This window comes from Musa acuminata, chromosome BXJ3-7 (assembly GCF_036884655.1).
Source record: "Musa acuminata AAA Group cultivar baxijiao chromosome BXJ3-7, Cavendish_Baxijiao_AAA, whole genome shotgun sequence".
Lineage (NCBI taxonomy): Eukaryota > Viridiplantae > Streptophyta > Magnoliopsida > Zingiberales > Musaceae > Musa > Musa acuminata.
The window spans coordinates 14,078,364-14,097,432 of record NC_088355.1 but is presented as its reverse complement, the minus strand read 5'-3'; the positions used below and the strand labels follow the sequence as shown (position 1 = coordinate 14,097,432).

The window sequence follows — 19,069 nt, the reverse complement described above, 5'->3', positions numbered from 1 at the left end:
ACCTGCATGGCTAGCATATAAGTAGAACATAAAGCAAAACTAATTAATATATGAATTATCTGATCACATCCTGACCAATAATACTTATGCCAAGAGAAAAACCATTAGATACAAATATGCTGAAATAAATTATATCTACACATTTGTTACCACTTTGGATAATTATATTACTAACTTTATTGAGTTTAAATCATTGATCCAAAATACGTCCGTCGATGATCAAAGGGAAAAGATAGAAAATAAAATATCTTTTTGCCCTACCATATTTCCATGCCATTAGAAATTATGAAGATTATATCATATCTCAGTCTTAAGTACCGATTGCAATCCCTTTTACTTTCAACTACATGTTCGAATAGGCATCTGCGACAAATCTATGCCGTATCCTTGTAGATAGGATCGTGTTAGATTAATGGGCTAAGAACAGATGAAATCGAGACACAAGTATTGGTCTATCAGTGAGTTATTTCATGTTTGACGTACGCAATCATCAAGATACGTAGTGAATGACCCAAACTTAAATGCCATGGTTTTTCAAACCTAATTGATGCTTTGACTGGAGAGAGAATGAATCAAATATACTAGATGAATGTTTTCCTGGGTTGCAAGCATCTGATATATGAAATGGACATGATTGGTCCCTTTTGATTTGGTGATTGTACCATTGTCTATCTAGGAGAGATCGTGTTGTTTTGACTAAGAACGTGGCATGCACCCCCTCTTGTTGGAACAAATTCCATTCAACTTTTATGTTCCGCAAATCTGATCAGAAAATCTCGGTACCTTTTTAGTGTGGTCGTAGCATTGATTCAAAAAATTTACTCAAGCTTCAAGGATTGATGTAAAAAGTCCAGATCATCAATGTATCATGCAGCAGAAGTTGCTGAGAATGACTACCAACACTAATCAAGATGAAAATATCACCCAGTTAGCAAGTGAAAAAAGAAATAGTGGTGCTGCAACAAGTAAAGATGATCATATGATGGGTGTGTTGGTATCAGCAAATTGAGATTCCAAGGAATTTGTTGCCATAGCAATCCTGCATCTGATGATACTGATTGATCACAACCACCAAATAAGCAATATTGAGTAGAAAGTGATGTCTACTGCTACAGCTATAGAGGTCATGTATCTGATGATGACCTTTGACAGTGGAAAGTCTCAAGTAGCTGATGTGCCACAGGACCTGCATAATAATGGCAGACTAAGTACATGGTAGGCAAAGAATGAGGGGAGAATAGAGAAAGAGTGAGTAAAAGGACACTCCAAAGTTACTGATGCATGAAACTTCATTATCGTTCATTATATCAGGACTAGAAAACCTGCTCTATGGTGATTTATTTTCAGAAATTGAAGACCATACTGTGCTCCAATTAGGACTCCTGAATCAAAAGATTTACTGATCGAAGCTGTTCTTCTGTTTTGTAAACAAAAAGGGATTACATGAAATTCTATGCATCATTAACTTGCTAATCCTAAATCCTAATCGCTTAAGAACTTTAAGCCAAAATGGAATTTACATAGGACTCCACAACATTATAATAAGAGTGTATGTGATAACAAAATCCACCTAAATATACCGAAAAAAAGAAAAAACAATTGAAGCTGGCATGATTATGTTCTAACTCAGGCTAAGCTTCAAATTAGACTCACAATCTATACTGTCCTACACTAGTAAATGTTTTCTCACTGAAATATGGATCTTTCATGTCGCTTTCTGTCACTTGTGCTATTTGTATTCTGAACTATCTTGATTTTACTACGTTATTTTCTTTCCATGTACTTTAGGATGATGCCTTTCTGGAGAAATGCTATTAGGGAAAAGATCCGAGAAGGATCAATGAAATGAGTGCAGTTTTTACTCCTGCAAGCAAAGAGGTTATCCTCGTGACTCGTTCTGTAGTCTCTCAGATCACAAATGCGCAATTGTGTCAGCATCAAGGCATGCTTTCTTGAGAAAATAATTATTGACAATTGTGATTGTGGTCCAATATTTGGATTTTATCGGTTCGTCGGTAGTCATCAGAAGATTTCGGTGTGTCATTCCAAGCATAAGCTTGTTCTCCATGGCTCCTATGTGCAGTGCAGTGTTCCATTACGTTGTGGTCATATCACGCTATATGATGCAAAACAGGCACAAAGGTGAAAGATCTTTATGCTTTTGGAAAGCTTTTGATCTCACTCATGATATCAGCAACCAAAGTCTAGCTCAAGTGGGTGAGCAGCATGTCATATGCCTTACTTTTCCTTTTGGTAGGGCCAAAACCTGAATCATTCCTGCTTGTTATGCTTCCCTGCACGGGAAAGATACGCACATAAAACAAAAGCTAGTGGAAGATGAACTCTCTGAGCTGTGATTCGTCCCATGCGTCCTTGAAGAAGGAAGCGTCAGCATTAGCACCTCCGTGGGAAATACATATTCTTGGGCATGGTTGTCTTTTGGGTTCATTGTTATGAACAGTTTAGTTAGTTCATGTTGAACAACAAAGTGGAGGCTGATGCCAAGCCAACGCTTTGCGAAGGCCAGAGGGTCCGTACAATGATCAGGATTGCTTGGACAATGAAGCTGAGAGAGTCGTCAAGATTCATACTATCATTAAACAAACCATGAGAGGAGCACTATTCCAAGTGAAAGATAATTTGAATAAATTTATAAGGGTTAGATAAGTCTACTATCATTAGCTTAGCTTAAGTATTTTAGATCGTTCATTCGGACTCGATAATTTAATATATGAAGTATTATTTGGATCATAATAAACGACATCCGACCCAATATAGATATTATAAGAGGCTCGAATAGAAAACTAGGAGACACCACAATGCTGAACCACTATAGATCTATAGACAGATCCATAAATAATACTAATACCTAAAATCTTAATTATGTTACACAAATTTGTGACCATTACAATCTCCTCTAGTTTCTGATGCAAGTAAGATGATGGCAGAGGCATGGAGATGGAAGGCAATTCATCTGTTTATAGCTGACACATAAACGAGCTTCGTCAGCTTTACAAGCTAAGACCACATCTTAGTTTCATCTCAGTGCCCCAAACAAGTGGACAATTCAAGGCCTACTTCATTTGTTATGATGGTGCTTGGACTCCAGCATATACTTTATATGATTTGCTCATTCTTTGTACTTTGGAGATACTACAAGTGTATTCTTGTATTGATTATTGGTAACTTGATATAATCTTTCTATCTCTTTCATCTTAGCTTGGAACCAATATTGATGTTGTTGGATATTATATGCATGCTGAAAATATAAATAATTTAACTTGTCTTGAAAAAAATATCAACTCATGCCTTAATAGTTTCCACCTAGTCAATGAATGTGTGTGGATAGGAATGAATGAGATGTGACATGAAATTAATGAAATTGGGTACGTGGTGATCCACAATTAATCTTTTTCAATAAGCATCGCAAATTGGATTGATTTGGTTATAATGCAAGGAGATTTGATCATACGAGTCATATACATTTTGTTTAAAATGAATTAATTTTATGATATTTGATGTGATTTAACCTGAAATTTATATGGATCAGTGATGAAATTACTAAATTGGTCACATATAGGTTTGAATTCTTAACAAAATCGATATTTTTATGCATGTGATGAGACACTCTTAACACAATTTATACTTTGAACATCAATTATTATTATACTACATATGATTATTTATTCATGCAAATAAATAGACTACATGTAATTGTTTAACAATACCACCTAAAACTTTTGCAATGTGTTGGATTTGGATTGACAACTTTTTCTACACGATATGCACAAATCAATTCAACTGAGTTATTGGACTCCACATCAACGTCTTAGGCACAAATGAATCTATCTTAAACGGTTAGGCTTCTCTGATATATTTGATGTAATTGCATATGATGAACATAGACTTGAGCATGAGCTTATGAAAAGAATAAATGAGGCACAAGCGAACAAAATTAGAGAAAATGAGGTATAACTTAGGACCACTTCTTGACACCATTAATGGCCGCATTCTTAAATAAACACATCTACCACATCGATTCTTCAATAGTCTCATGTATCATTGCACACCAACCAATGGAATGCTTGTCACGTAACCTATAAATTTCGAGATGTCAATGGTACGACCAAATCTACACAAGAATCTATCTTATAATAATTAGGAATAAGAAACGTACCTCAATAATTTGATGTCAACTTTATATCATTGCGAACTCACACCGACTCCACAGTATTAGTACATCTCTTTAATTTCTTGGGTTTGTATGTGATCTCTTTTTTCTTTATTATTATTAAGTCGTAGATGACGAGTTTTTATAAGCCTTTTATTGTGATAACTTTTGTTAAATAAAACGAAGGAAATAAAAATATTTTAACTATCAAAACGACACTATATTAGATCCACTTATTAAATGTTAAAGAGTTTGAAGAACTTACTTTTAGGAACAAATCTTATATTCACCACTTAAATATTTGTAATAAAAATAAAAATATTTTTATCTCTTTTATATATATATATATATATATATATATATATATATATATATATATATATATATATATATATATATATATATATGAGTAGATGGTTGACATTAGGAGTTGAGAAGCTATCGTTTATCATCATCGACACTCATTCGATTTTGTCCTCTCGATGTGTTTATAAAGTTCTGATTCCCTAAATGAACTTTCATTTAAGATAATATGAAGATGTAAAAAGGAGAGTTAATGGATAAATGCTATAATTAAATGAGATGATATAATTTGAATTAGTGGTGCAATGAGAAGCAAAGAGGACCTAAATAAATTACTGAAACTAAATGTAAAATTTTAAATATTATTAATTTAATTAAGATTTTTTTTATCTTAGTCAAAGTGATTACAAATAACTGAGACATTATGATTTGTTGAGATTTTTTATGTACTTAAAATATTGGCATGTAAGTTGTGTACGATTTATTAAAAATTGAGAACTTAAAATTTTATCCTATGATAAAATTTTTTATTTTGATGATAAAATATTGGAATGTAAGTTGTTAGAATTTTTTATTTTGATGAACCTCCTCTTTATATATATATATATATATATATATATATATATATATATATATATAGAGGAAAAGTATAGGTTAAAACCTAAAAAAGGACAGATCAAGATTGGACGGTCCAGATCTATTCTCTTCTTATTTATCTCCCCTACCACCCTCCCTCCGTTTCCGCACGCTCGGTGATCTCCGGTCTTGTAACCGCCTCCTCACCTCGCTTGCACTGCTCCGAAGGAAAAGAAGAGTGGACGGTGATGTTGCTGGAGAAGCGGCCGAGGCCGCCGATGAGGCGGACCACGAGCTCGACGGAGTTCGCATCCAGCGTCCTCTTCGACGTGGAGGCACCGCAGCCGTTCGATCAGGTGGCGATCGGCGTTCGTCACCTTGAGTCGCGGTGGGGCGCGGACTGGCGAACGACGTGGTACACGGGGTCCATGCTGTCGCCCCGAGGCGGCGTGCACAGGAGGAGCTCCGGGGACTTCGCGGCGCCTTTCTTGAGGGCCTGCGGCCTCTGCAACCGCGGCCTCGGACCCGGCCGCGATGCTTACATGTATAGGTACTTTCACTCCGTCACGAACCTTTTGCGCTATAAACCCCGTCTTTTTGGGTTTTGTCGACAATTTCCTGTTTAAAGATCGAATCTTTTCTCACCATAAAAGATCTCGATTCTCTGCTTGTAGGTTTCACTTCAATTCTTTCTATTGTTTTCGAGACGAGGATTTGGAGTTTCCTTGTAGTTCGTTAACATATTGTGTCTAGAAGATCTAATATTGTTGATAATTTGGGGAAAACCGCAGTTAGATCTTTAGCTTCGATCCCAGATTGTGCTTGTCACGATGATAGTTCTGAGAGGAAATTACTGATTAGATCCGAAGAGATCTGTGTGCGGTGCTCCAACATCGTAACTAATGTTGTTGCATACGTGTGGATAGAATAATATTACCATCGTCTTGATTTGTTTGTATGGAAAGATTTAGTTGAATCCAATTAGTTGTCTTTTACTTTATAGTAGTTACTGAGTTTCCATGTTTAGATTCCATATGGTGTTGTTATCAACTCCATGTTGGCTTAAGCAGAAGCCTTATTGCCCTGTTTTATGTTAATTACTCTTATGGAATCCATAAAATTATAATCTCTGAAGCTTCCATTCAAAAGCAGTCTTATATGTGTCTATGCAGCAGTGTTATGAATTAAACATCTTGTGCGCATGCATATTATCTATTCGATAGTGTTATGAGTTTCATGTCTTTGTAGTTCAACAAAATGACCGATTGGTCTTTCATATCTCCTCCATGAGTGAAGGTTTTAATTCTTTTTTGTAATTCAAATTTCATGGTATTATCAGTAAATGTTTTAACTCTTGCTCTTACAAGCTTTGCATGCACATGTTCGTCTTTCATGTTGCAGAGGTGACATCGCATTCTGTAGCCTCGAATGCCGTCAGCAGCAGATGAACCTCGATGAGCAGAGAGAGAAATGCTCCCTCACTTCCACGAAGGAGATGCCCTCTGCTGCTAGTGGCTCCAAGCCATCCGACGGTGGTGGAACAGTCGCTGCCGCTTAATGTTTCATCGTCTTTGCCTACGAAGATAACTACAGATGTTATGATGCAACCAAATAGTTGTTGTGGGGTTTCATAGTTCTTGCAGCATCAACAAAATTAGTACAAGTAAACATATGTAGCCGATCTATATTGGTGCTTATGACGAGTAACATCAGAAGGACACTACACTGTCTTTTAGATTCCTTTGTTCTTCTGTAAAATGGTACTCTCTTTTTGTAATGGAATGTGATTTTGTTTGATCGGTCAGAATCATACGAGTCAAGTGATTCTCCTCCTTCTGGTGGTTCAATCTGACGTTTTCAGTTTGATAAGAGTCAAGTGTTTGAATGAAGATGGAGGAAACACATTTCTTTTGCTGACTTCAACAAGGATTTGTGGTGATTCTATTACATTTCATTCTGATATTGACATGGAGACTTAGTAGAATGTTCATAAGAACATACATGATCATATAATTGGTATTCCTGTTTAATTCCCTGATGGCAATCACACAACCATCGAGGAATATTATTTTATTTATCTATAAAAGTTACCAAACAACTGATGTGCAGATCTACCAAATAACTGTGCATCAACTGATGTGCAGATCTAACTGATGAAGTAGAAAATATAGTTAATGTTCATCTACCGCACACCATTTACCTTCTAAACTGTGTGGCCATCAGCAATCAGAGAGGGGTATCATAATACAAAGATATATAAAGTCTATGGTCTCATGTGAAGATGACATTATGACTTGTGAGCCATGGAATAATCTCCGGCGATCATCCTCATGAGAAAGACTCATCAAAGTTCCTACTAAATTATCAGTAGAGTGGTGGAGAATAGGAATCTCGTGGTGGGATCAGCGTCAGTTTGTGCGGTGTGGGACTCATCTTGACGTGTGACTGTGTGTGTGTATGTGTGTGTGTGTGAGAGAGAGAGAGAGAGAGAGAGAGAGAGAGCATATGAAGATCTCTGAAAACAGTAGGTTTCCAGCTCTCCGGCGTAGCTGCTTACATTGGCTGAAATAAAAATGCCAGCATCATTCTCAGCATGCGTGTCATCACAACATGTTTCTACAGTTCCAAATTTATCGAATAATTTGACCATTACCAGCATCGGTGAATCATCTGAAAGCTGTGTAGTCCAAATCTTCAGCATAAAAAAAAATTATTATCGTGTAGTTAAGAAGCTCTAACTTTGAGCAGCTCTATGTGGAATCATGTCAGACATAAAGAAGCGGAAATTTTAGGATAATATATCAAGTTAAATTAGGGGCTGTCAAATCTATTTATATTGTTTGTAGTAATATTCTCTTAACTCTTCTCTATTATTTCTCATAAATTTCTGGTACAGTTGAGGCAAACAAAGAATATATTTACTTTTAGAGGTAATGTAACATTAGTTTGTCCCAGAATATATATATATATATATATATATATATATATATATCCTTGTCTACTTGTGCATTTCATGTGAGTCACTTGATGAATTCAACCAGAGTATCTCTCATTTCAAAAAGCACTTGCTCCTCTGTTGACAAGAGAAAAAGAAAAAGAAAACTCTGTGATGTTTTTTGAAGCTTGTTCTTCAATTAAAGACATAAAAACTCTTCATCATTGAACTTCAACATCAGAGATTCCAAACTGTGCTCTGAAATGTCTTGCTTACTGTTTAGCCACTCCTGTCCAATGTGTCATCCTGTGTACTTGTGTTCATAGTGATTGGACTCCAAAGTGAATCCACTTTTGTAAAAATTCCTCCTAAATGTTCTGTGTGATAGCATAGCACAAATTTCAGGTACAAAAATATATTTCTTCATAGGGGCCTTGTTGGATTAAGTGGTGAAGATCTAGAAAGAATGCAGGTAATGGAACAACTGAGTGCTTCCAAAAGCATCATATTTCTTTTCCTTTGGTCTGATCGATCACCTGGATATTATATATAATCAATCCCATTTGAAAAAAGAGTGGCTTGCAGCAATCTCATATCTGTGTCATCTTTAGACTGCATTACAATATTTGTTACATGACATAAGATATTGCAATCTCTATTCAAGTTGGTAAAGCCTAGCCATAAAATGATGATGGGGGTTTTGTCATCATACATTTTTTTCAGGTCAACCACAGTGATCACTGTCTCCCTTTTCACATCAAAACTTGCCTTGGATGAGGAGGCCACGCCAATTTTCTTGATAACCTAATGAATCTAGTTTTCTCAACTTGGGTCTGGCCATGGGATTGCTTGTGTTGAGGGTTAGGGGACTGAGTGCCTCCTTTAATATGAATTTATTTGCTGGGTTCTTCCACTGGTCCAACTTAAAAAGTAATGTCACCACCAGCCAAATCAAAAGAATCATCTATCTAGCATTCATTAAAGGCAATGACTCCAAAGTTACCTGAGCAAGTGGAGATATAGAATTGGATTTATGGTTGGCGAACGAATCATCATAACATCTAGAAAACATTTATATGAGACCCTTGACATGCACTCCTGATTTAATTAGGCTGGTTGGATAAGGAATGGGACGACAAGCCCTTTTAGCCTCTGCTCAAGGAACAAGTTCTACACAAGAGCACATGGTTGGTGGTGGCTTTATGCAGCGAGTGGTTGAACTTGGAGGCATAGATTTAGATTCATGTAGCTTTTCTCTGAGTCTTTTATATCTACAAAGAAAATTGATGAGTATGTTTCACTAATGAAGGCTTGGTACTAAAGATGTTTCAGGGAGGGCATTCAAGTGACCGGAAACTGCCCTCTCTCTCTCTCTTCTTCCTTGACAACTTCATCTAATTTAAGGTTGTAACTGTGGATTGTTTAGTCTCGGGCTACAGACTGTATCTTTGACTCGAGTTCTGTAAGAATGTTGGAAGGATGAGCTTTAGAAGAGACCAAATGACAATTATCTGCCTTTCGATGATAATGCAATTTCATTTGGGCAGCAATAGGTTGGTGACCAAGTTAACAACGGAACACACTGCCCCTTTTTCAATAAGCTATGAAAAATACTATTCTATTTTTTGACAAACCCTAGGAGGCCGATCCCCTCGAAGCGATCAAGGATGGCCGATCCCCTCGAAGCGATCAAGGAGGCTGATCCCCTCGAAGTAATCATTATCATCCTCATTTCTTCCTTTATCATCCTCATTTCTCTCTTTCTTCGACGATAAGACTTTAGGGTCTTACCATTTGGTATCAAAGCCTACGATAAGACTTTAGGGTCTTATCATTTGGTATCAGAGCAGCGATCCTTCGCGTTCTTGTTGCAACGAAGCTATCAAAAAAAAAAAAAAAAAATCACTGAGGTCAGTCCTCGTTGACAGCCATGGTGTGAAATCTGAACTGCTCTAGTCTCAAGAACATCTTCCCTGATCATGCACTGCTATGTTCCTGATTAATCTTAAAGCTTCATGTGTATCAAAACAAAGGACCTTCATGTGTATCACACCATGACCTTCATGTGTATCAAAACAAAGGACCTTCATGTGTATCACACCATGACCTCAAGACAAGAAGCTGACTGCTGGCAAGATGTGCATGGATTCTTCTCCGCTGGAAATATCACTGAGGTCAGCCCTCGTTGACAGCCATGGTGTGAAATCTGAACTGCTCTAGTCTCAAGAACATCTTCCCTGATCATGCACTGCTATGTTCCTGATTAATCTTATCCACAACTACAATTATTGAGCCAAAGTTTTCAATAATGATATCACCAGGACAAAATCTACCACCGCAACTTGTTATTAGTCCAATTGTTAGCCTGGATTAAATTTTGATTTGCACATGCTTTGGAGAGCAAGAGATTCTGCTATTACAGTACATCACAGGGTTACTATTGGAAGGAAATCTCACCTTAGCATCCATCATCTGGGGCTGGAAACTATTTGATTTCTTTCATGTATTGAAAATGGATGCTAGCCATGGCCTTTTCATGGAAGAGATATGAATGTTTGGTTAAGACCAGCTGAAGTTGAACCATGGAACAATATTACATCACAAGTAGCTATCCATCCACTTCATTGTTGTCCTGTTCTCTACTATTGCTCTCATCCATACAAATACTGTACAAAGTTGTGCACTGCTTGGTCAATGTACTCTCCTGACAGCTGAGGGTTTAGGTATCCAACATACTTCTTTCTTTTCCTTGGGCACCTGTATATGAGCATGAGCCAGCCTAATTTTTAGATGTGCACCTGTACAAGAAAACAAATTTGTACCTCCACTCAAAATGAACTATCTGCCCAACATCTACAGCATGTAATAAATTTTAGCTGCAAAGTTTATAACATGACTGGGAGCAAAAGAGCAACAACAGAATAATGTATCATTTCCTTTGGTTCATTTTTACATAAAAAAATTGCAACTGCTAAATAACATTTATACACTGGACTTTAGCAGCCTCCCACTAAATTATAGAAATCTTATGTAAAAGAAAATGTTTACAGTGGACAAGGTATCCGACTGACATATGTTGGAAAAAATGATTGACTTCCACCATATTTCAAATCCAGCTGATGCTCAGAACCTCTCCTATGTTGCCACCACATTCTCACAGGGATGATATGTGCCATCCTCTTATCATAAATTCACACGGATGCATCCCGATCTCCAATCTCAGTAATGTTCTTTAGGCAAACTAATTTGGATGTCTTGACAAGACATGTCAAAGTTATTGGGCCCAAAATTTAGAGTCACACACAAATTTCATAACTGTCTTAAAATTTGCTGAACTGTGTGAAAGGAAAAATTGTAGAGTCATATACCGAAAAAATGCAACAAATACAACCTCACCAGTGGATCACTTGCCAATGCAAAACTTGCCAAATATGTTTGATAACACTTCTTCAGATATGTTCTCCCCACTTATTTCCCCAAGGGCCAATGCCGCTTCCCTCAAGTCTATCGTCCAAAAATCCATGGGCAATTCCTCACTCATTGATAATTTCAATCTGGATAGAGACTCTTGGGCTCTGAGCAGCTGCTCAAATTGCCTCTGTTTAAGTCATAAAAAATAACTCACAGTCAGATAATATATAGCTGCTATAAATCTTATATAATCTTAAATAACACATAAATCAGTTCCAATCAGACAACCTTTCTAATACATAATTAAAACGATAGACCTAGTGCAAAAAATCCAATCAATGCGGGCTCTAGAGAGAGACTGTTTTTGCAACTAAAACCTTGATCACTTAGGATTGTAAAAGACCTGGTACTTTTCTAGGTTGCAAATTTTATAATTATCATTGCAAGCCTATGGATGGCCAATTTGGATTCAGAAAAATTATACCTAAAGCTAAAAATTCTAACAGAAGAAATTTACAATCATGCAATTTCTAGCTTATCCAACATTGGTAAATCATTAAGAAACTGATTTCCAAATTGACTCCTCCAAAGAGAAATTAACAGTTCTTTAAAACACATGATTATTCAAAACATTTTTTCTTCAAATTACAAAATGTATGCAGGTATAAAGCTTTCTCTAGTTTTATAGAATAAATGTTCAATAACAAACAAAGTTGACCAAAATTTGTTAACAAAACAGTATATATGTAAAAGAAAAGAATGAAAAACAGCAAATTGTTTAGATACTAACCTGATTAACTGCCCATCTGGACCCTCCTAATTGAATTGTGTCAAAACCTCTGACCTCTAGCACAGCCCTCTCCAGTTCTGAAATGCCTTTACCATTGACAGCACAAGTTTGAATATGCTTCACGAAGGAGGTTGTACCCATCTTAAATTGTTGCATTGAAACACATGGGGCACAATCTATCTTATTAATAACAAGTATCATGGGCACAGCAGAACCTGCTGAGTTCTATTATCAAAAGAAGAAAATAGTCAGCTTATTTGTTTTTTGCATCAGCTAAGTGACAACTCAACAAAGGAAACAATAACAGAAGGGTGCATAAAAAGTGGAAAATCCAGTATAAATTAAAGCTAATACCATAGAACAGAGACACCTAGAAATGTAACATAAAGTGGAACATGTGATCAATGTGATGAATTCCAGATATCTAATTAAACATAGCAAGAGGATGACCACCTCTACACCACTATTTGGATACAAAAACATGTACTGAAGCATATGACAAGTGAATGACATCACTGTCTCATGCTTGATTACATCAAGTATATGTAGAAACACACTAGTGATTTGATCAAATTATTTCTTAAATGATGAATTTGAATTTTGCATATATATCCAATTCAGTAGACTCACTAACATCAGCAATGATGTTGGTGACTCAACTATATATTTTCAACATTACGATAATACACTGATTAACTAATTTTTAAAACAACTAATTTCAATTTCCTCAATATCAACTGATACATGTTTACCAACCTTTTACATCCTGAATTTTGCTCAGCATTAATGAGACAATGCTTTCAAAGTTCATTTGAAACTCAATTTACTGTTCCTGACAACATCTAAACATTAATTTGAGCATTAGAACACACACAATAACCAAAATCATTAAAAGTTATTTTCCTTGGCATCAGCGACATAAGATTATTTACCTTAAATGAATCAGATTTCATAATCTAGCAAGCACTACACCACCTATAAGCTGCATTTCTCCAAAACTTCAACAATTTAAAAAAATTTAAAATAGCATAGCAGCATTGGCAGCACAAAATATCAAAGACAAGGGTCAAAATTGTAATAACATATTGTCACAACTAAAAAAATGATAAATTTGTAAACAACACATAAAATGATTACTTTAGCAACTTGTTTTATTATCTAATTTTAATTCCATTGCTGTTCATATATGAAGAAAAACGCAAATCCATCAGAAAGCACTGGCTTGCAAAGTTTTCATCACTTATTTTTTCCATACTAGTCCTACATGTCGCCAATCATTTGATCTTCCAACAATAATATAAAATGTGGCATATGAAAACCTGATTCTTTCGAATGTGTTCAATAAGTGTCCTATCATCCTCAGTCCACCCATCAACCGCACTTGTCACCATAATTATCACATCTGCAGCCAGGGCAGCAGATTCTGATCTCTTTACACCTTCATGCATGAAAAAAATAAGGGTAACCCCTTTTAGCCTCTTTCCTTCTTCAGTATAAAAAATTTGCAGAAGTGTACGAAGCTAATTTGCATTTTTCTATGAGAAAACAAAGATGATACACTTACCAATTTTTTCTACAAGATCATCGGTTTCTCTGATGCCAGCGGTATCAAGAAGAGTAACAGGAATACCCTTAACAGTAATACTGGCTTCTATAACATCTCTCGTCGTTCCAGCAATATCAGTAACTATAGCTCTGTCACTCTGCATGCTATTACAGAACATTAAGAATTTAATAAGACAAATTACAACAGACAGAAAACACAGATTTGCATACACAAAGAGACACAAGAAAGAGAAATAAACGAATGAATGAATAGTTCTAGGAACCATCAAGTGTCTAACTCCTGATGTGACACAAAAAATTTGATCATGAGAATATTTTAATCATAATAAACACAAGCCAGATGAATCCAAAAATTGGTAACAAGGTAGAAACATCAGTTCTTGTCAAGATCTCAATGCAGTCATCAACTATAGTGATATAATCAGCTTTTACTTCTTTTAGTACCTGCTTACAACATATAATGATTAAAATTTTCCTATTCCATATCTAGTAAACCCAAGAAAAATTCAGGTTTTAGATGAGGAACGTCACAGGTATGCATGAGTCATCATAACTAACCACTTAAGAACACTTCAGCTTTATGATTAATGATAACACATTAAGCACATTGGCAGTGCTTTCATTTGTTTGTTCCAATGTTTTCTTTTATTGGTCTTACTATGTAGTTGCATACACAATGTAGATGTTTACAGAATCTCACTTTAAGGATGCCCATATTGGTCAAAATTTTAACTTCCAATACTCACAGAGAATTAAGTTTAATTCCTGTCCCTTTGGTTTGAGATCTTCATCCCTCCCAAAATGCTAAGAACATATCAGAGAATTCCTGAGATCATATGGATTCTAGAAAGCATCGTTGATACTGTGTAAAACATAACAAATGTGTAATGAAAATTCAGGCATAGAGATCACAAACAACAAAGTTTAAGATTGCAGAGAGAGAAAATTGATCCAGGGCAAAAAGTTACTTTCTAAGTCTAATATGCCAATGCAACATTCTAACACATCATAGAGAATACTTGTGGCTATTATGATCCATAAAATCGCTGCAAGCAATACTATGATATTATCATCACAACTCACCAAGAAGACAATAAATGAGTACCACATACAAGTTTCTCAAGATGGAAGTACCTAAACTGCAAGTTCCAGCAGCAGATTGGCAGTAATCAACCAGAATACACCGATCTAGATTAAAATTTGTCAACCTTGGCCATTTTCTGTCAACCAAATTTTTATTGGTACAGATTAAGAAAATTTCAAATCCAAGCAGAAACTAGACCAATTGAGCAATCCAGCCAATCTGATTCAGGATTTTCACATTTTGAGAGAGAGTACATCAATGACCCCTTTCAACTTCCTAATTCTCATACCCTCTGTTAGGTCTGATCTCCCATCTTCATCCAAGCTCCCCATTTCATCCATCCATATATGGTAGAAGCAAGCAGAAAGATTTTATAGGCAACTTCCCCATTACAAATTGTTCTTTTTTTTCTTCAGGCCTTAAGTTTAGTGGTTAATATCTCCTTCTGGTTTTCCTTCTACAGACTTTCATCTGTAATTAATCAAAATGTTTTAGCTCCTGCATTTATACATGTGTCAAATTTGTGACTACCATAGAAATACTAGTTGTTTAATATAACAAAATGTGACAACAAAACCCTTACTTTTACCTTGACTTTGTAGTGGTCTAAGGCTAGGTTTCATGGGTTTCCTAATTTTTTTCTTATATTTCCACCTTTTTTGTCTTTGGTACTTAGTTTTTTATTCATAAGTTATTTTTCTTCAATATGCTAACTTAGTGAATCCAGCTCCATTAGGGACTTTGGAAACACTCTCTTGCAGAATTTTAGAATTGCACATTTACACTTGAACAAAGTCCTAAAATATAAGTAATTTTTAGTTGTATATGTAAACAATCAAAGTTAGTCATGAAAGCATATTTATGCAAAAAGATCTAGCTCTGAGGCTTTCAGCACTTTAAATGGAATTCAGGTTTAGCAAATTTCATAATGTAACTTGAGACTATGGGCAACTTTATGACAAAAAGATGACTAAAATGAGCAACATAATACTACATAAAATACAGCAGCAAGAAACATGCATTATTCTCTGCACTCAACTGACAAAGATGGTATAACTTACTTTGCTCCAAGCATTGAGCAAGCTTGACTTCCCAACATTTGGCCGGCCAATGATTGCTATCTGCAAATCACCATGTAACAGTCTTGGAACAAGACAAAGTAAAATAAAAGAAACAAAGTTAAAATATACACTCATGCAGAGCTCATACGGACAGGACAGATAACAAAATGCCCCTCACAGCAAGGTGGTAGATAACTTCTAATACAATGACAAGCATACAAAGGTTCTCTAGAAATAGATATGTACTGCTACATTGCAGGTCCAAATAATATATCCAACTTTATCTAAGATATATCCTACTCATATGTGATCAGAGTAAGACCCAATGCAAAACCATATACATGTATATCTACTAAAAACGAAATCACAACATCAATTTTTTTTTAAGTTTTAAGCTTAATGCAAAATCTTGAATGAAAGTCAAAAGAAGACAGCAAGTAGAGAGATTGTGTTTCTTAAAACAGACAACAAGATAAACATTTAGCAAATTGACCAAAAATGAAATACCTGGAGACCAGACTGCAAAAGTTTGTCATAGTTAGCTGTATCCATCGCTTGTTGGAGAGTATTCCACATATCATCAATCTGATTTACCAGAAGTTTAGGGTCTAGAGCTGGCAATTCATCATCAAAGTCTAAGCGTGCCTCAATTTCTGTAAGCAGCTCGATACACTTCTTTCTCAGTGATTTGACCAGGTTCGAGAAGCCTCCCTGCAAAAGAATATATTTCAATCATTATTTCATAGCTAATGACTAGATGCTTTATTATACCATCAGGAAATTGCAGTATTGCAACACAAAATCAAACAAACATCTCTCTGCTTTATACAATTTATATTATGAACTAATGTAACTAAATATATACCTGTATACCAGCCAATGCAGACTCTGCTGCAGCCACAGACTTTGCTGCTATCAATTTTCCAACATTTTCGGCCTGAGATAGGTCCAAGCGTCCATTAAGAAAAGCACGAAGGGTGAACTCCCCTAAGTAAAACACAATACACTTTGATCAGCAAAATCATATAAAGACCAATAAATTAATTACCAATTGGGAAAAAAGGAAACATAAATTAGGATAAAACTTCCAAACATACAGCTTCCTCTCTACACAAGAAGCACAGGATTTAATATTTCTTTCAGGAAAAAGTTGCAGCAACTGTTCAACTCAATTTAAGGAGAATAATCACAGGTATAGCCACTCGAGGAATTTCAACTCTGCCTATCAATGGAACTAGGATTTTAGATACAGACACAGGCCAAACAATTTGCTACAGTTGTGATTTTAAACAAGAAGATATGCTTCCAAAGAGCAGAGTAAGGTGAAAGGAACTTCTTGGTTGAGTCCAACAGAGCAAGTTTGATATGAAAATTGACCTGACAAGAAAATTATGAAAATCTAAAGGAGATAATTTTAACAAATTTCTTCCTTTACAGCCAAATGCTAGACTAACTTGCCATGTACTATAAGCCTATGAACTCTGGACAAATAAAAAAAAAGCTACATAAAGTAAGAAACCAACCAGGTTCCGCAAGCCTTGCCCCAGCCTCTAGGCAGGCTCTTAATACTCGGTTCAAGCATACATCGGTTCCATGACACTGGAGCTCAACCACATCTTCTCTGGTATAAGATCTTGGTGCCAACATAGGAATTGCAAGGACCTAACAGAAGTCATTGTAAACTAAATGCAGAATGGTACAAAAAGGTGCACTTAGAAACAATTAACTATTGGAAGAAGAAATAAATGTGGTCAATATATGCTGCGCGAAGACATGTAACTGTTATTACTCAAGCAACCGATTATTATAAAAATAAAACCCATGCCGATTCTAGATTTGATTTTTTTTTTATTTTATCACAATAAAACGATCGTATAAAAACTATTGCATAATCAATTTTAAAAAATGATGTCCAGAGAAAAATAATCAAGTGTTTAACATCCATTAACAGCGAAAAATGAAATTAGCTTGAAAGAACACAAATAGTAACTTCTTTATCCAATTTTCCCCTATTGTAGCAGAAGAATACAGTAGGGTTTCTGCAGCTAAAAATTAACAATCATTTTCACGGCTGAGATTTCTGAATGCATCTGCAGGATGACAATAGAATTTTTTGTGTTTCTCACAATAACGACTATGAGTTGTCGGTTACATGCCTAAGGATCACAAGCAATAAACATAGGGATCACATAAGTGCGAAATGATATGGGCGCATTGTAAACACTGAAAACAAAATGAATGAACATAACTTAGTAACAATCAAAGCTCAACTGAAAAATGCGATGGTTGTAACAGAAGCCAACAATTGTCTCATTCCAAATAGCATTAAAAACCAATTAATAGAATGGCAAGTACCTCGTCAATGACATTGCCCTTCCGGTCCAAGACGAAACCATACTCCACAAAGTGGCTTCTAGGCCTCCAGGAAACCACACGAGACCCTTCCTTGGACGTCCTCGCAGGCCGGAACACCCTTGCTGCGACGTCCACCGCCGTCGGACCAGACAGCCGGACGATGCCGACGGCTGCCGAACCACCGCCCATGGAGGTAACAATCGCCGCGATCGTCCCCCAACCTGGGGACGCCTCATTCCTGCCCGCGTCCTCGGACCCAAAGCGCTCGTCTTCGGTGAGAATTAGGGTTTTTCCTAGAACAAAGAAAACAGGAAAAAGGTTAGATTTGCAGGCGGAGGAAGAGGGAGAGCTAAGGAGAAGCGGAAAACCTGAGGTGGAGAACGAAGAAACCAGGGTTTTGGAATGGGTGATTAGGGTTTTGGGCGAGGAGAAGAGCTTAGGGGGTTTAGGGTTTAGGAGATTTGGGAGGCGGGAATTGGTATTGGTCCGCCGGAACGGGGTGAGGAAGAGGCGAAAGAGGGCGAGAGCCATTCGTTCGTTTTGGATTTGGGTGAGAGAGGATTCAGGGAGCGAAAGAATACATCGAGGCTTTGGGATTCGAAAGGGGCAAGTGAATCCGTTCGATATGACTTCGAGAACTGAGATGCGACGAAGGGGGTACCTTTGTGGGCGTTGTGAGCTTCAAGATTGGAGAAATCTTACTTGACCGTTCGATCAAAAGCGAGCATGCGGATCCATTTCTATGACTGCATCTACGTGCATCAAACTTTAAGAGTCGCGTGGGACTTCATCTCTTTTTCTTCATCATTCGTCCAAT

At 36.4% G+C, this 19,069-nt stretch overlaps 2 protein-coding genes across 2 annotated transcripts; one reads left to right on the top strand and one right to left on the bottom strand.

Annotated features, from left to right (window-relative positions):
• The first annotated feature begins 5,207 nt into the window (after positions 1 to 5,207).
• LOC135643846 (FCS-Like Zinc finger 5-like) lies at positions 5,208 to 6,882 on the top strand. The gene is made up of 2 exons (XM_065161214.1): positions 5,208 to 5,600; positions 6,452 to 6,882. The coding sequence occupies exons 1-2, from the start codon at positions 5,299 to 5,301 to the stop codon at positions 6,606 to 6,608; spliced, it is 459 nt and encodes a 152-aa protein (XP_065017286.1). The 5' UTR covers positions 5,208 to 5,298; the 3' UTR covers positions 6,609 to 6,882.
• A 3,966-nt stretch (positions 6,883 to 10,848) lies between these two features.
• LOC135642309 (uncharacterized) lies at positions 10,849 to 18,888 on the bottom strand. Its single transcript, XM_065158344.1, has 10 exons — positions 18,621 to 18,888; positions 18,253 to 18,545; positions 17,421 to 17,559; positions 16,763 to 16,884; positions 16,405 to 16,608; positions 15,898 to 15,957; positions 13,751 to 13,889; positions 13,506 to 13,624; positions 12,187 to 12,411; positions 10,849 to 11,583 (listed from the first exon to the last, which is right to left on the bottom strand). The coding sequence occupies exons 1-10, from the start codon at positions 18,781 to 18,783 to the stop codon at positions 11,389 to 11,391; spliced, it is 1,659 nt and encodes a 552-aa protein (XP_065014416.1). The 5' UTR covers positions 18,784 to 18,888; the 3' UTR covers positions 10,849 to 11,388.
• Between the last annotated feature and the right edge of the window lie 181 nt (positions 18,889 to 19,069).